Below are 16,092 nucleotides of genomic sequence, written 5' to 3'. Positions count from 1 at the left end.
AAAAAATGCTCAACATCGCCAATTATTAGAGGAATGCAAATCAAAATGACAATGAGATATCAGCTCACACTGGTCAGAATGACCATCAACAAAAAGTCTACAAATAATAAATGCTGGAGAGGGTGTGGAGAAAAGGAAACCCTCATACACTGTTTGTGGGAATGTAAATTGGTGTAGCCACTATGGAAAACAACGTGGAAGTTCCTTAAAAAACTAAAAATAGAACTACCATATGATCCATCAATCCCACTCCTGGGTATATATCTAGAGAAAGCAAAAACTCTAATTCAAAAAGATACATGCACCCCAATGTTCAGAGCAGCACTATTTACAATAGCCAACCCATGTAAACAACCCAAGTTCCCATCAACAGATGATTGGCCTAAGAAGATGTGGTATATATATATATATATATATATATACACACAATGGAATATTAGCCATAAAAAGAATGAAATATTGCCATTTGCAGCAACATGGATGGACCTAGAGATTATTATACTTAGTGAAATCAGACAGAGAAAGACACATATAATATGATATCACTTATATGTGGAATCTAAAAAATAATACAAGTAAATCTGTATGTAAAACAGAAGCGCAGTCACAGACATAGAAAAAGTTACCAAAGGGGAAATGGGGTGGGGGAGGGACAAATTAGGAGTATAGGATTAACAGACACAAACTCCTGTACATAAAATAGATAAGCAAAAAGGATTTACTGTATAGCACAGGGAATTATATTGTGTATCTTGTAATAACCTATAATGGAATATTATCAGAAAAAATAACTGAGTTGCTATTCCGTACACCTGAAACTAACACAATACTGTTAATCAACTATACTTCAATTAAAAAAAGAAAACTGTGGGGACTTCCCTGGCGGCACAGTGGTTAAGAATCCGCCTGCCAATGCAAGGGACATGGGTTCGAGCCCTGGTCTGGGAAGATCCCACATGCTGTGAAGCAACTAAGCCCATGCACCACAACTGCTGACCCTGCACTCTAGAGGCCGTGAGCCACAACTACTGAGCTCACACGCCACAACTACTGAAGCCCACGCACCCTGGAGCCCATGCTCTGCAACAAGAGAAGCTACTGCAATGAGAACGCTGTGCACTGCAACGAAAAGTAGCCCCCGCTCACCACAACTAGAGAAAGCCCACACGCAGCAATGAAGACCCAATGCAGCTGCACACACAAAAAAAATTTTTTTGTTAATTTTTTTTAAATTTTTAAAAATTAAATTTTAAATATTAAATTTTTTAAAAAATTAAAGAAAAATAAAACTATGATCTTTGATAGCTGTCCAACATGTTATTACAAGGATAATTTACTTATCCATCCCCCTCTTATAAGAGATTGTTGTTTCCAATTTTTCATTATCAAATAAATTAAATAATCGTTCACATATATGATTATTTCCATACAATATATTTCTGACATGGAAATGGTGGGGTGATGGATGAGTTAAGATAGCAGGACATCAAGCCAGGGTAAAGGAGAGAGTAAAGCTTGAAACAGAAATAGCGGTGGTTTTAGTTAGTATTGTTTATATAACTGAATTGGAGAGGAGAGTATGCCAAGGCAGCAGGCTTTCATAAAATAGTTGCTCTGCATTTCCAACAATCATTGGAAAATGGGAGCTTAGGCTGAAGATTTGTAAAGGAATTCTTCATAGCATGTGCTGCAGAGCATCCATTGTGAGGGATTTTAACAGGCGTTGCATTAAAGAAGTGTTCTGATGTGTAGTGACTTTGGGAAATACAGACTTAAAGCCAAACAAGATTTTCGCTCTTATGTTTTACTGCAGGACTTCCTAAAACATTTAATGTTCTTATATGCTTTTTTTTTAAACATCTTTATTGGAGTATAATTGCTTTACAATGCTGTGTTAGTTTCTGCTTTATAACAATGTGAATCAACTATACATATACATACACATATATCCCCATATCCCCTCCCTCTTGAGTCTCCCTCCCACCCCTCTAGGTGGACACAAAGCACCGAGCTGATCTCCCTGTGCTGTGCGGCTGCTTCCCACTTTTTAACACACACCAAACACAGTCTACAACATGGGACATTTCCCAAACTTATTTGACCACAAAATCTTTTGTTCACTAAGTATATTGAGAGAAAAGTGTTCTGTGGAACACCAGACTGGACAAAAGTACTCTAACAGAATTGAGGAAAAGTACATTACAGTCAAGGCCAGTGGAAAAGAACATATCAGATTAAGTTTGATTAGGTTAAATGGTTTTACGGCAAGCAATGCACATCTTGAAATCTTGCTTTCAATTTAAATTCCTTATTTATCTCTTTTAAAATGCCAAATGACGTATACTCTTCTTTTGTCAGTGCATAACTCTACACAGAAGTAATATTTGGTGGGCTGTGAACTTTATCACACTATGACATGTTTTTGCAGAGGTCATATAATATAGTGACAAAATCCCAGCCTAGGATTTGGGACAGAGTGTTTGACTCGGCCACTAACTAGCTTTGTGATCTTACAAAATTAACTTTTTTTTGGCACAGGTATAAAATGAATTGTCTGTTCTATGAATGATTTGAACTAGATGGTCAGAAACTTTCAATTGTTCTCACCTGTTGTCATTCACAGGCTTCAGGATGATCTAACCAGCCTCTCTCTCTGTGATTGGTCTCACAAATTCTAGGTTGTGATGGTAATCTTATTCTCCATTTAAGATCCACAGCATTTTTAATAACGATGCTATATTCTAAAGATATAAACCTAGAGAAAATCAGATAGTTATTCAACTTCCTATCAATAATTTAAAAATAAAAGCTTTTCTGTTCCACCTTTTGCTTTCACAGATATTTGTGCCCCAGAGATTAAGGAACTTGTTCACTTACACCTTCTGCATTTTCCTTGTAGTCCCAGGTTGGCCAATAGCTTATTTGTCCTTACAATAGAGATATTTAATCTGGGGTTAGTAGACTTCAAGGGGTCCACGAACCCCATGAAACTGTGCATAACATTTTCTCTTTAAATGTGGGAACATTTATCTTTCTGGCGATATACTTTACAGCTTTCAATAGATTTTCAAATGGCATTTTCAATCCCTCAAAAAAGTTAAAAATTATTGCTTATAGATTTCTTAAGTTTTTTGAAGAGGTATATGAAGGAATAAACAAGACACAGATTAATGCTCAAGTTCAAAACACCGATCTAAATTATTGCTAATTTACCCATCATCAGAATGTGTGGGAGTAGAAACTTCAGGGTATAGAAATCAGCATGATTGCAAAAAGGAAAAACAAAAAGTCTATTTAGAGGCATTTTCTCCTTTTTTCTTTGACTCTTCAGGCCCTAACCACTGCATGGGGGAAAAGAAAAAAAAAAAACTGCAGGAAAAATGTCTTAATGTTATGTTATAAAAACAATGATTAACCAGGTAGAAGTGACATCATTGGCAAAAACGGAGATAACAATATTTACCCATTTATTAAACATGTTCTTAGAAGCCTTTAAAAGAAACAGTGCTATAGGATTGTCCAGTGTCAATGGAGTGACTATGACATAGTCCACTGTGATTGGTCCTTTATGGAAAGGATTCTTAAGAAAGCCTGCCTGTAGGATAATTTGGCAATTTTTAACCTAATCCTGATTAATTCAGTCATACACTGTCTTCTGCATGCTCTCAGACTCCAGGCCTCAATTTATTAATGCTTATTCTAGATTAAAATCACACATACATCTCCATTCACCTCTGAATGTCATCATTCTGTGACAGTGATGATGATAAAAATGTGGACAATGAAAAAAAAAGTGGATAATGATGAATATAGCTAATATTAATCTAGTATTGATATTTAGTATGTGCCTCACAGAAAGCCTTTAAAGTAGTGACTATTATTAACACATTTACAGACAAAGAAACTAAACTATAGAAGGTTAAGTAATTTATCCTAGATCATAGAGCTAGAAGATGCCTAAAGCAGGATTCAAGGCCAAATAGTCCTATTCCAGAGCTTATTATGCTGTTTGGCTTCTAAGATGTAATTCAGGAATTTGGTCATATACTCCTCATTTTTCATCATCCCAATTTTTTCCATGTTTGCTCTCCCTCAGTTCTCCTACCCAGAATGACCCCAAATTACTTCTAGATTCAACTACCACACACTGCAAGCATTTTCCCCTGGCCCAAAATATGTGTCATCTCAGTTCATGACATAGGATGACTTTGACAGACCTTGACGGTCATACCCCTTGCTGGCCAATTGTGGCTGAATCCAGTCTTTTGTGGTCAGAAATGGAAGCATTTATGTTGCAATGGCCCTATCGAAGTTAGAGTTAAACTCTGAACAGTCACGTTTTACAGATTATACGTAGAGGTTTTACAGATCATATGTAGATTATTTCCTAAACTTTGGCCATTCACATAATACCTTCATGATTTCTTTCAGTCCTGTGCTATCTCTACCAGTATTTACGTAATATTTTGACTTAAATATACTTATTGTTTTTTAGTTAAATAAATGAAAGTTTATTTCATCACAAAAATTGAAAACTAGTATCACCTAACCTAAATAGAGGGCAATTCGACATGGGGAGGGGGAAGGGTAAGCTGGGACAAAGTGAGAGAGTGGCATGGACATATATACACTACCAAATGTAAAATAGATAGCTAGTGGGAAGCTGCTGCATATCACAGGGAGATCAGCTTGGTGCTTTGTGACCACCTAGAGGGGTGCGATAGGAAGGGTGGGAGGGAGACGCAAGAGGGAGGAGATATGGGGATATATGTATATGTATAGCTGATTCACTTGGTTATAAAGCAGAAACTAACACACCACTGTAAAGCAATTATACTCCAATAAAGATGTTAAAAAAAAATTTAGTGGTTACCCTTGAGTTCACAATGTACATCTTTAATCAGAGCCTACATTCAAATAGTATTATATTACTTCATATATAGTACAAAACCTTACAATTCTTAATTCCCCCTACCATTCTTTGTGCTCTTGTTTTGTGCATTTTATTTTTCATGTACTGTAAAAATGCATTTCTATATTTGCTTTAGACAGTTTTTTTTTTAGAGCAATTAAAGATTTCTCAGTTAAAAATTTAAAAAAAAAAGCAAATATGATGAAGCAAAACCATGTTGCCATGTTGTTAAATTCTACCTGGATTTCACTGCTTTCTTAGGCTCTAATTATTGGGGTGTTAAAAAGGGAAATTATGTAGTATTAGAGAAAATCTAGTACTAAACTAGCATTTATCTTTGATCTAATCAGAAGTGTTAAAGGGGAATGAACAAGAATAATTTTTTATACTATATGATTTACTCTTATTTAATGCCCTGTTTGCATATTACCTAAAATTCATCTTGAGCAAAACTATCCAGCAGAAATAATGCATATCATATATAATTTTAAATTTTCTACTAACTATATTAAAAAATAAAAATAAAGAGGAGAAATTAATTTTAATACTTTATTTAAACTCATATCTGAAATATTTCAACACATAGTCAATATAAAACTATTATTATTTATGAGACATTATTATTATTTATGAGACATTTTACATTGTCTTTTATATCTGGTATGTATTTTACACTTATAGCACATCTCAGTTTATACATATCAAGTACTCAACAGGTACATGAGGCTAGTGACTACAATAGTACACAACACAGAAGACTTACACTGCATACTTCAGGAAATACAAGCTAGAATCAGGATGCCTAAGGTCCAAGATCCTTTGTGGTTGACATGGTTATGACCCCGACAGCCAGTTAACATTTCCAGACCTCAGTTTCCGTGCCTTAAAAATAAGAGGATTTCACTGGCTGTCCCTGTGGTTTCAAGCTGTCCTGCTCTACTGTGATTGCCATTTGTTTCTTCCCTGTTGAAGCTGTCTTTAAAGCCTTATTCCCACTATCTCGGAAACCTTCAAACAGCAAGATGCGCCATTGGCCTCCAACATTTTTGGTGAAAGTTGCTGCAAGAGAGCAGATACAGAGATGGTTTATATCTGAAGGTTACGTGCCTGAAAGCAGCCTCCAAAGGAGAAGCAAAGCACATCAAGAGTCAGTGTTCATCTGTTCATTAATTAATTAATTAATCAATCAATCCATTCAACAGACATTCATCGAGGCTGCTCTGTATCAGGCCCTGTGCCAGGTGTTGGACACAGAAAGCTGAATAAGATATGATCTATCAGTGGGAGAATGTGTTGGGAGGAGTTTGGTGAGACAGGGTGATGAGTACTGTTGACTGAAGCCCAGAGCTTCAGGAGCACAGAAGCAGAACTCCTAACCCAATCTAGGTCTTCCTAGAGAAGATAACATTTAAATGGCCTCTTGATATTTAAATGGCCTCTTGAAGAATGAATAGAAGGTAGCCAGGCAATGAGCAAGAGAAATGTTTTAGGCAGAGGAAGCAGCAGGTGCAAAGGCAAGAGGCATATTTGCAGAACTCGAAGCAATTGTCACCAGATTTCAAGGTGAGAAATGACAGTGGAGAGATAGTAATTAGGGTGTAGATCTGGAAAGGTCTTGGGTGATATTTAAGGATTTAGACTTTATCCTGAGATCAGAGGAGCACTGGAGATTATAAATAGGGGGCAGGTAGAAGTGCATAATAATATTTATATTAGATTCATATCTCTCTGGCTGCAGATCAGAGAAGGAAGGAGAGAGCCAAGGCTGAATGATAGCAAGGGGATCAGTTAGGAGGCTGCTTCAGCAGTCAAGGCTGAAAGAAGGAAATGTATTGGAGAGAAACTTAGGATGCAGAATCCATAAATTGAATGGACTCACTGTTGCTGGTGAGGGACAGAGAAGTGGTAGAATGAATGATATTCCAGGCTCTGGCTTAGATAATGGTGACATTTCCTAAAATGGGAACCAAAGGAGGGGGAATAAGTCTGTTCACTACTTTCTTAACCTGGAATCTGACATCATTTGTAGAACTTATGGAAACTACCAAAGCAGTCTTGGGTAGGCTTTGGAAGGCTTCACGTAAATAACTGGATACTTTCCTTAGATGAGAGTTATACATGTTTAATTCACGTTCATTGATGAGGAAACAAATGGATCATAATACAATAATATGAAGCTTTATAGTTTAAAGTTATAATTTTTTTTCAGAGAGACTTTGAAGCATATTGAAAACAAGATAAAGTTGTTATAGCAGTAACTTCTCTGAGCTATCCTTGAAGCATCCTCCTCTACCGTAATTTGGCCTCTAGCGTTTATGGAATATAAGGGAGCGGGTTTTTTTTTTTTTTTAGGCTCTCTTAGCCAGCCAAGATGAGGATTGAGATCTTCATCAAAGCCAGAAGAGCGTCAGGAAGGGCCAAGTTCCGGTCTGCAGAGCACTATGAAAGCATTCAGCTATTTGTCCCCAAAGTGTGGCACTGGCTGCTTTGTATGGGTTTCAACAGGCGTTGCTGTTTACAATCCTCATTGCAAAGACAAATTAGAAAAGATGTTAAATAAATGACACAGCAATCATCAAAATGATTACACAATAAAAGAGCAGAGATAAAAAAAACAGTATGGTCAAAAAAAAAGGAAAAAAATGTATAAATCAGACAAAACATGAGAGAGGATCAGGAATTTCTCTAAATTTGAAAAAAATGAAAATGATTTTAAAAAATCCTGAGTTATAATTAACTTAAAATGTAGGTTAAGGTATTACTTCTTAAGGGAAATCTACAAGTAAAGGTCTCCAAAAGGATCATCCCAGGCAGATATTCTTAGAGTCCTAGTCAGCTGATTCTTCTTTCAGGCAAGTAATAATAATACCTGTGAAAATAACTGATTCCCTAACTTGGGCGTTTCATTAGATCAAAACCACAAATATGGCAGTCTCACATCCACTTGAAATCAGTAGATTTTTATCAAAATTAAAATGACAAGACATACCACTGAGTATGTCATTTATTGGGGGGCAATTTTGCCAAATAAAAATCTATTGTTTGCTGTAATGAAAAGTTGTTGGGTATTTTTAAAACAGAGATTGGAAATGACTTCCTCTTGACAGTTGTTCACACACCCTAATTTTTGGTCATCCTGATCCGATGGAAATCTTGCAGTTAAAAAGATGTCACATAATTCACTGCTCTCAAGTGTTTTCAATTCTGTTCAATTCAATGGTGAGTGAAGCTGTTTAGGGCGGAAATTCTTGTCTTTCCAAATTTAGTGTTCTGAAAACACGTTGTTGTGTGTAGTGAGCATTATATGAGCCATCTAAATTTAGCAAACATTTTCATTCCCTTGCCCAAGCCCACCCACAGCAGTGGATGAAACGTTGATTTCCTCCACACTCATCTGGGTAATGTAAACCCCTCAGGTTCTACAAAGCTTGCTGAGCAAGAAAGCTGAATGCAGAAATGTCAGGAAAATATGTAACCTCTGGACCTAAAGAGGGGTGGGGCTGGGAGCAACTCAGACTCCATTGACTAATTCAGGTTGGTTTTTAAACTATTTCTCACCTTATCCACATCAGGTCTCATTTATTTGCCCTGAGAGCACCTGGAGAGATGCTTAATTAGGGGAAGCCAGCTCACTGTTTATCTGAGGAGCTGGACCTCAGCACTCGCTGTGGCTCACCTCTGAGCTGAAGGCCAGTCCAGGATGTCACAGCTTCCCTCCATTTTGATTACTTTGAGTGCAGTCATGCTTTCTTAAAGGTTTAAAAATGTGTAGGCTTAAAGCAGAGCTTGGATTACTGAGGTTGACTGGAAGCTGCCTTATATGGCATAGGACTGAAGCAGAGAAAAGAGGAGACAGCTTTCTTTACACAACGCCACACATAGTAGGTTAGCAATAAATGATGGCTGCATAAATAAGTTGTGGCCGTCTCTAAGCAAAAAGCCAAATTTATGATCCACCATCAAATCTACATAGCAATTTTTTATCAAACTTTACTGCTTAAATGCAGCAAACAATGTGAGGAGGCAGAGAGAAAAGAATGATATGATTAGGTAAAAACAGCTCATTGTAGAAAATTCTTTGAAGTCTTATGTCCTCTCTTAAAAGTTCATGCAAATTTCAAAGTCTATACTGTTCTATATAAATATTTAGCTTATGGCTTCAGGTACCACCTTGACAAATAGTTTGAGAAACACAGCAATCTGTCATTCTCTCTATCATGTTAACCAAAGAAAGGTTTAGAAAAAGACTTCTGGGAATTTATATACCCCAATGTTTGTAAAAAGTATATGTAAAATTTATTTTATTTTATTTTTGGCATTTTATTATCAATCAGCAGATGCATTTTGACGTTTTCAAAGATTAGGAAGATTTTATACGTTAATATATTGAGTTCTGTATTACGGGAGAAACTATGTAACAAATAAAGTAAGTAACTTTGTATTAACCACTTGGTGTACATATGTCACTACTACAGTATTGAATTAGATATCATAAAAAATAGCTAACTAATATTCCACTATATGTACTATGAAGACAAATGATTTTTAAAAACCTTGAACTTTGCATACATTGCTTTATAATAACACCTTCTGCAAATACAATATGACTGTATTATCTAGAAATTTTCTTCAGTGGGATGAAAATAGAGTTTCATTTTCCCTTTCTTAAAGCAGCTGCTATAGGTAAAAGAGAATAAAGTTCTTTTAGTCTTAATGCATTGAAACTAATCCACACTTACACCATAAGTACTGAGTTCTAATACTGATTACACCTTCAATTCTGAATCCTAGTTCTGAGTTTTAGGCAAGTGTGATAAACACTAAAACAAGTAAATTAAATTTCTATTGTTCAGTTAGGTTATGTTTTATTAGTGTTACCCAGAATTCTTGGCTGAAGCTAGTTTCCTCCTGTGAAAGATTTATAGATGTATAAACCTAGAAGTGAAGCATAATATTGATACAGACTTTCATAGGATTATCCCATAACAATGCCCTAAGTATTGTGACTTTCATAGGGCACGTTCACCAGGAAGCAGACGAGATTTATTGGGCTGTACTCTCAATGTCAACACACATGAGGGAGTAAAGGAAGCAGAATGAGGTAGGGGAGAAGTCAAACTGCAAAGCAGTCACAATGAAGGCCCAATTGATCCTACTGGGAGCTTTGCAGCAAGTATGATCCTGCAGAGTTGTCCCAAATCAGGGCCAGGGGCAGACTTTTATATCTCCATACTGACCTTGGGACAGAACCTTGGGTGTGGTAGCTCCCTTCAAGATGAGGCCATTCTCCCAGGAGGACTCAACCATAAACTATCCGTCACCAACACAGAGCAGATGAGTTAGTGCTTCAGTCCTGAAATAGGTGGGATGGGGAATCAGGCCAAGGCACTACAATGACCACTACAGTAACCTCTGTTCAGTCTCTAGGGGTTATAGAGGAAGTCAGCTACTTTCTCCTAGAAGGCAGACACAGTATTCATTACAGTAAGTCCCCTGCATAAGAGCCTTCTAGTTGCAAACTTTCAAACGTGCCAACGTGCGTTTGCATGTCCAATCACATAATTTAGTTCACGTGTCTGGCATACATCGTCACATGCGTCACTCTCTACAAGTGGTTGTGCTTTTGTGTACTTTATTGTACAGTACTGTATAGCATACAGTAGTACAGTATCTGTATTTCAAGCCCAGGATGTCCGGAAACAAGCATAAAAGCAGCGGTGATGTAGCTGGTACTGCTAAGAAGCACCAGCTGTTGTACTGTACTACTGTACTTTTCAAGGTACTGTACTGTAAGATTAAAAATGCCTTCCTTATTTTTTATGTTTGTTTGTTATGTATTATTTGTGTGAAAAGTATTATAAACCTATTACAGTACAGTACTTATATAGCCGATTGTGTTAGTTGGGTACAAAGGCTAACTTTGTTGGACTTACAAACAAATTGGACCTATGAATGCACTCTTGGAACAGAACTCGCTCCTATGTAGGGGACTTACTGTATCTTGCTGTCCTGGTGCCTTAACACAGTGTTTGACACCTAGAAAATGCTCAGTGAAATTTTGATGACTGGCATTCCCCTGAAGACCAGAGTCAGGCTTGCGTTTCACCTGACACTAAACTCCAAAGACAAGAAATCATGGGTCCCCAAATTCTGAAGGCAGAATCAGGTCTCTTCCGAAGCAGACAGGAATTGTGGGCAAATGACACAAAGCACCAAGCTGATCTCCCTGTGCTATGCAGCTGCTTCCCACTAGCTATCTGTTTTACATTTGGTAGTTTATATAGGTCAATGCCATTCGCTCACTTAGTCCCAGTTTACCATTCCCGCTCCCTGTGTCCTCAAGCCCATTCTCGACATCGCTGTCTTTATTCCTGTCTTGCCCCTAGGTCCTTCAGAACCATTTTTTTTTCTTTTAGATTCCATATATATGTGTTAGCATTCGGTATTTGTTTTTCTCTTCCTGACTTACTTCACTCTGTATGACAGACTCTAGGTCCATCCACCTCACTACAAATAACTCAATTTCGTTTTTTTTATGGCTGAGTAATATTCCATTGTGTATGTGTGCCACACCTTCTTTATGCATTCACCTGTCAATGGACACTCAGGTTGCTTCCATGTCCTGGCTATTGTAAATAGTGCTGCAACGAACATTGTGGTACATGACTCTTTTTGAATTATGGATTTCTCAGGATATATGCGCAGTAGTGGAACTGCTGGGTCATATGGTAGTTCTATTTTTAGTTTTTTAAGGAACCTCCATACTGTTCTCCATAGTGACTGTATCAATTTACATTCCCACCAACAGGGCAAGAGGGTTCCCTTTTCTCCACACCCTCTCCAGCATTTATTGGTTGTAGACTTTTTGATGATGGCCATTCTGATCGGTGTGAGGTGATACCTCATTGTAGTTTTGATTTGCATTTATCTAACGATTAGTGATGTTGAGAATCCTTTCATGTGTTTGTTGGCAACCTGTATATCTTCTTTGGAGAAATGTTGATTTAGGTCTTCTGCCCATTCATGGATTGGGTTTTTGTTTTTGGGTTATTGAGCTGCATGAGCTGCTTGTATATTTTGGAGATTAATCCTTTGTCAGTTGTTTCATTTGGAAATATTTTCTCCCATTCTGAGGCTCGTCTTTTCGTCTTGTTTATGGTTTCCTTTGCTGGGCAAAAGCTTTTAAGTTTCAATAGGTCCCATTTGTTTATTTTTGTTTTTATTTCCATTTCTCTAAGAGGTGGGTCAAAAAGGATCTTGCTGTGATTTATGCCACAGAGTGTTCTGCCTGTTTTCCTCTAAGAGTTTTATAGTGTCTGGCCTTACATCTGGGTCTTTAATCCATTTTGAGATTATTTTTGTGTATGGTGTTAGGGAGTGTTCTAATTTCATTCTTTTACATGTAGCTGTCCAGTTTTCCCAGCACCACTTATTGAAGAAGCTGTCTTTTCTCCATTGTATATTCCTACCTCCTTTTTCAAAGATAAGGTGACCATATGTGCATGGGTTTATCTCTGGGCTTTCTATCGTGTTCCACTGATCTATATTTCTGTTTTTGTGCCAATACCATACTGTCTTAATTACTGTAGCTTTGCAGTATAGTCTGAAGTCAGGGAGCCTGATTCCTCCAGCTCCGTTTTTCTTTCTCAAGACTGCTTTGGCTATACGGGGTCTTTTGTGTTTCCATACAAATTGTGAAATTTTTTATTCTAGTTTTGTGAAAAATGCCATTGGTTGTTGACAGGGATTGCATTGAATCTGTAGATTGCTTTGGGTATTATAGTTATTTTCACAATGTTGATTCTTCCTATCCAAGAACATGGTATATCTCTCCATCTGTTTGCATCATCTTTAATTTTTTTCACCAGTGTCTTATAGTTTTCTGCATACAGGTCTTTTGTCTCCTTAGGTGGGTTTATTCCTCGGTATTTTATTCTTTTTTTTTTTTTGCAATGGTAAATGGGAGTGTTCTCTTAATTTCTCTTTCAGATTTTTCATCATTAGTGTATAGGAATGCAAGAGATTCCTGTGCATTAATTTTGTATCCTGCTACTTTACCAAATTCATTGACTAGCTCTAGTAGTTTTCTGGTAGCTTCTTTAGGATTCTCTATGTATAGTATCATGTCATCTGCAAACAGTGACAGTTTTACTTCTTTTCTGATTTGGATTCCTTTTAATTCTTCTTCTTCTCTGATTTCCATGGCTAAAACTTCCAAAACTATGTTGAATACAGTGGCAAGAGTGGGCAACCTTGTCTTGTTCCTGATCTTAGAGGAAATGGTTTCAGTTTTTCACCATTGAGAATGATGTTGGCTGTGGGTTTTTCATATATGGCCTTTATTATGTTGAGGTAAGTTCCTTCTATGCCTATTTTCTGGAGAGTGCTTTATCATAAATGGGTGTTGAATTTTGTTGAAATCTTTTTCTGCTTCTACTGAGATTATCATATGGTTTTTATGCTTCAGTTTGTTAAAATAGTGTATCACATTGATTGATTTTTGTACATTGAAGAATCCTTGCATTCTTGGGCTAAATCCTACTTGATCATGGTGTATGATCCTTTTAATGTGCTGTTGGGTTCTGTTTGCTAGTATTCTGTTGAGGATTTTTGCATCTGTGTTCATCAGTGATATTGGCCTGTAGTTTTATTTTTTTGTAACACCTTTGTCTGGTGTTGGTAACAAGGAGATAGTGGCCTCATAGATTGAGTTTGGGAGTGTTCCTCCCTCTGCTGTATTTTGGAAGAGTTTGATAAGGATAGGTGTTAGCTCTTCCTAAATGTTTGATAGAATTCACCTGTGAATCCATCTGGTCCTGAGCTTTTGTTTGTTGGAAGATGTCTAATCACAGTTTCAATTTCAGTGCTTGTGATTGGTCTGTTCATATTTTCTATTTCTTCCTTGTTCTGTCTCAGAAGGTTGTGCTTTTCTAAGAATTTGTACATTTCTTCCAGGTTGTCCATTTTATTGGAATAGAGTTGCTTGTAGTAATCTCTCATGATCCTTTGTATTTCTGCAGTGTCACTTGTTACTTCTCTTTTTTCCTTTCTAATTCTATTGATTTGAGTCTTTTCCCTTCTTTTCTTGATGAGTCTGGCTAATGGTTTTCAATTTTGTTTATCTTCTCAAGGAACCAGCTTTTAGTTTTATTGATCTTTGCTATCATTTCCTTCATTTCTTTTTCATTTATTTCTGATCTGATCTTTATGATTTCTTTCCTCCTGCTAACTTTGGGGTTTTTTTTTGTTGTTGTTGTTGTTCTTTTTCTAATTGCTTTAGGTGTAAGTTTAGGTTGTTTATTTGAGATTTCTCTTGTTTCTTGAGGGAGGATTGTATTGGTATAAAATTCTCTCTTAGAACTGCTTTTGCTGCATCCCATAGGTTTTGGGTCATTGTGTTTTCATTGTCATTTTTTTCTAGGTATTTTTTGATTTCCTCTTTGATTTCTTCAGTAATCTCTTGGTTATTTAGTAGTGTATTGCTTAGCATCCATGTATTTGTATTTTTTAGTTTTTTTTTTTCCTGTAATTCATATCTAGCCTCATAGTATTGTGGTTTGAAAAAGGTACTTGATACGATTTCAATTTTCTTAAATTTACCAAGGATTGATTTGTGACCCGAGATATGATGTATCCTGCAGTATGTGCCATGAGCACATGAGAAGAAAGTGTATTCAGTTGTTTTTGGATGGAATGTCCTATAAATATGAATTAAGTCCATCTTGTTTAATGTGTCATTTAAAGCTTGTGTTTCCTTATTTATTTTCATTTTGGATGATCTGTCTATTGGTAAAAATGGGGTGTTAAAGTCCCCTACTATGATTGTGTTACTGTCGATTTCCCCTTTTATGGCTGTTAGCATTTTCATTATATATTGAGGTGCTCCTATGTTGGATGCATAAATATTTACAATGTTATATATTCTTGGATTGACCCCTTGATCATTATGTAGTGCCCTTCTTTGTCTCTTGTAATAGCCTTTATTTTGAAGTCTATTTTATGTGATATGAGTATTGCTACTCCAGCTTTCTTTTGATTTCCATTTGCATGGAATATCTTTTTCCATCCCCTCACTTTCAGTCTGTATGTGTCCCTAGGTCTGATGTGGGTGTTTTGTAGACAGCATATATACAGGTCTTGTTTTTGTTTCCATTCAGCCAGTCTATGTCTACTGGTTGGAGCATTTAATCCATTTACATTTAAGCTAGTTATCCATATGTATGTTCGTATTACCATTTTCTTAATTGTTTTGTGTTTGTTATTGTAGGTCTTTTCCTTCTCTTGTGTTTCTTTCCTTGAGAAGTTCCTTTAGCATTTGTTGTAAAGCTCATTTGGTGGTGTTGAATTCTCTTAGCTTTTGCTTGTCTGTAAAGGTTTTAATTTCTCTGTCGAATCCGAATTAGATCCTTGCTGGGTAGAGGAATATTGGTTGTAAGTTTTTCCCTTTCATCACTTTAAATGTGTCCTGCCACTCCCTTCTGGCATTCAGTGTTTCTGCTGAAAGATCAGATATTAACCTTATGGAGATTCCCTTGTATGTTATTTATTGATTTTTCTTTGCTGCTTTTAATATTTTTTCTTTGAATTTAACATTTGTTAGTTTGATTAATATGTGTCTCGGCGTGTTTCTCCTTAGATTTATCCTCTTTGGGATTCTCTGTGCTTCCTAGACTTTAATTTTATTTCCCATATTATGGAAGTTTTCAACTATAATCTCTTCAAATATTTTCTCAGTCCCTTTTTCTTTCTCTTCTTCTTCTGGTACCCCTATAATTCAAATGTTGGTGCATTTAATGTTGTCCCAGTGGTCTCTGAAACTGTCCTCCATTCTTTTCATTCTTTTTTGTTTACTCTGCTCTGTGGTAGTTATTTTCTGTGGTAGTTATTTTGTTCCTCTGCCTCAGTTATTCTGCTATTGATTCCTTAAAGAGAATTTTAAATTTCATTTATTGTGTTGTTCATTATTGTTTATTTGCTCTTTAGTTCTTCTAGGTCCTTGTTAAACATTTCTTGTATTTTCTCCATTCTATTTCCAAGATTTTGGATCATCTTGACTATCATTACTCTGAATTCTTTTTCATGTAGACTGCCTATTTCCTCTTCCTTTGTTTGGTCTGGTTAATTTTTACCTTGCTCCTTCATCTGCTGCATATTTCTCTGTCTTCTCATTTTGCTTAACT

General features: G+C 36.4%; 1 protein-coding gene across 1 annotated transcript in view; it reads right to left on the bottom strand.

Moving 5' to 3' along the window:
* Positions 1-5,461: 5,461 nt before the first annotated feature.
* METTL15 (methyltransferase 15, mitochondrial 12S rRNA N4-cytidine) overlaps positions 5,462-16,092 on the bottom strand; it is a 247,242-nt gene continuing 236,611 nt past the window's right edge. Inside the window, exon 8 of the mRNA XM_073808729.1 lies at positions 5,462-5,971. Within this exon, the coding sequence (XP_073664830.1) occupies positions 5,796-5,971 (176 nt within the window). The 3' untranslated portion in view covers positions 5,462-5,795. The remainder of the gene's footprint in view (positions 5,972-16,092) is intronic.

The sequence above is a fragment of the Tursiops truncatus genome, chromosome 8 (genome assembly GCF_011762595.2).
Source record: "Tursiops truncatus isolate mTurTru1 chromosome 8, mTurTru1.mat.Y, whole genome shotgun sequence".
Taxonomy (NCBI): Eukaryota; Metazoa; Chordata; class Mammalia; order Artiodactyla; family Delphinidae; genus Tursiops; species Tursiops truncatus.
This window is presented reverse-complemented; position numbering and strand designations above follow the sequence as displayed.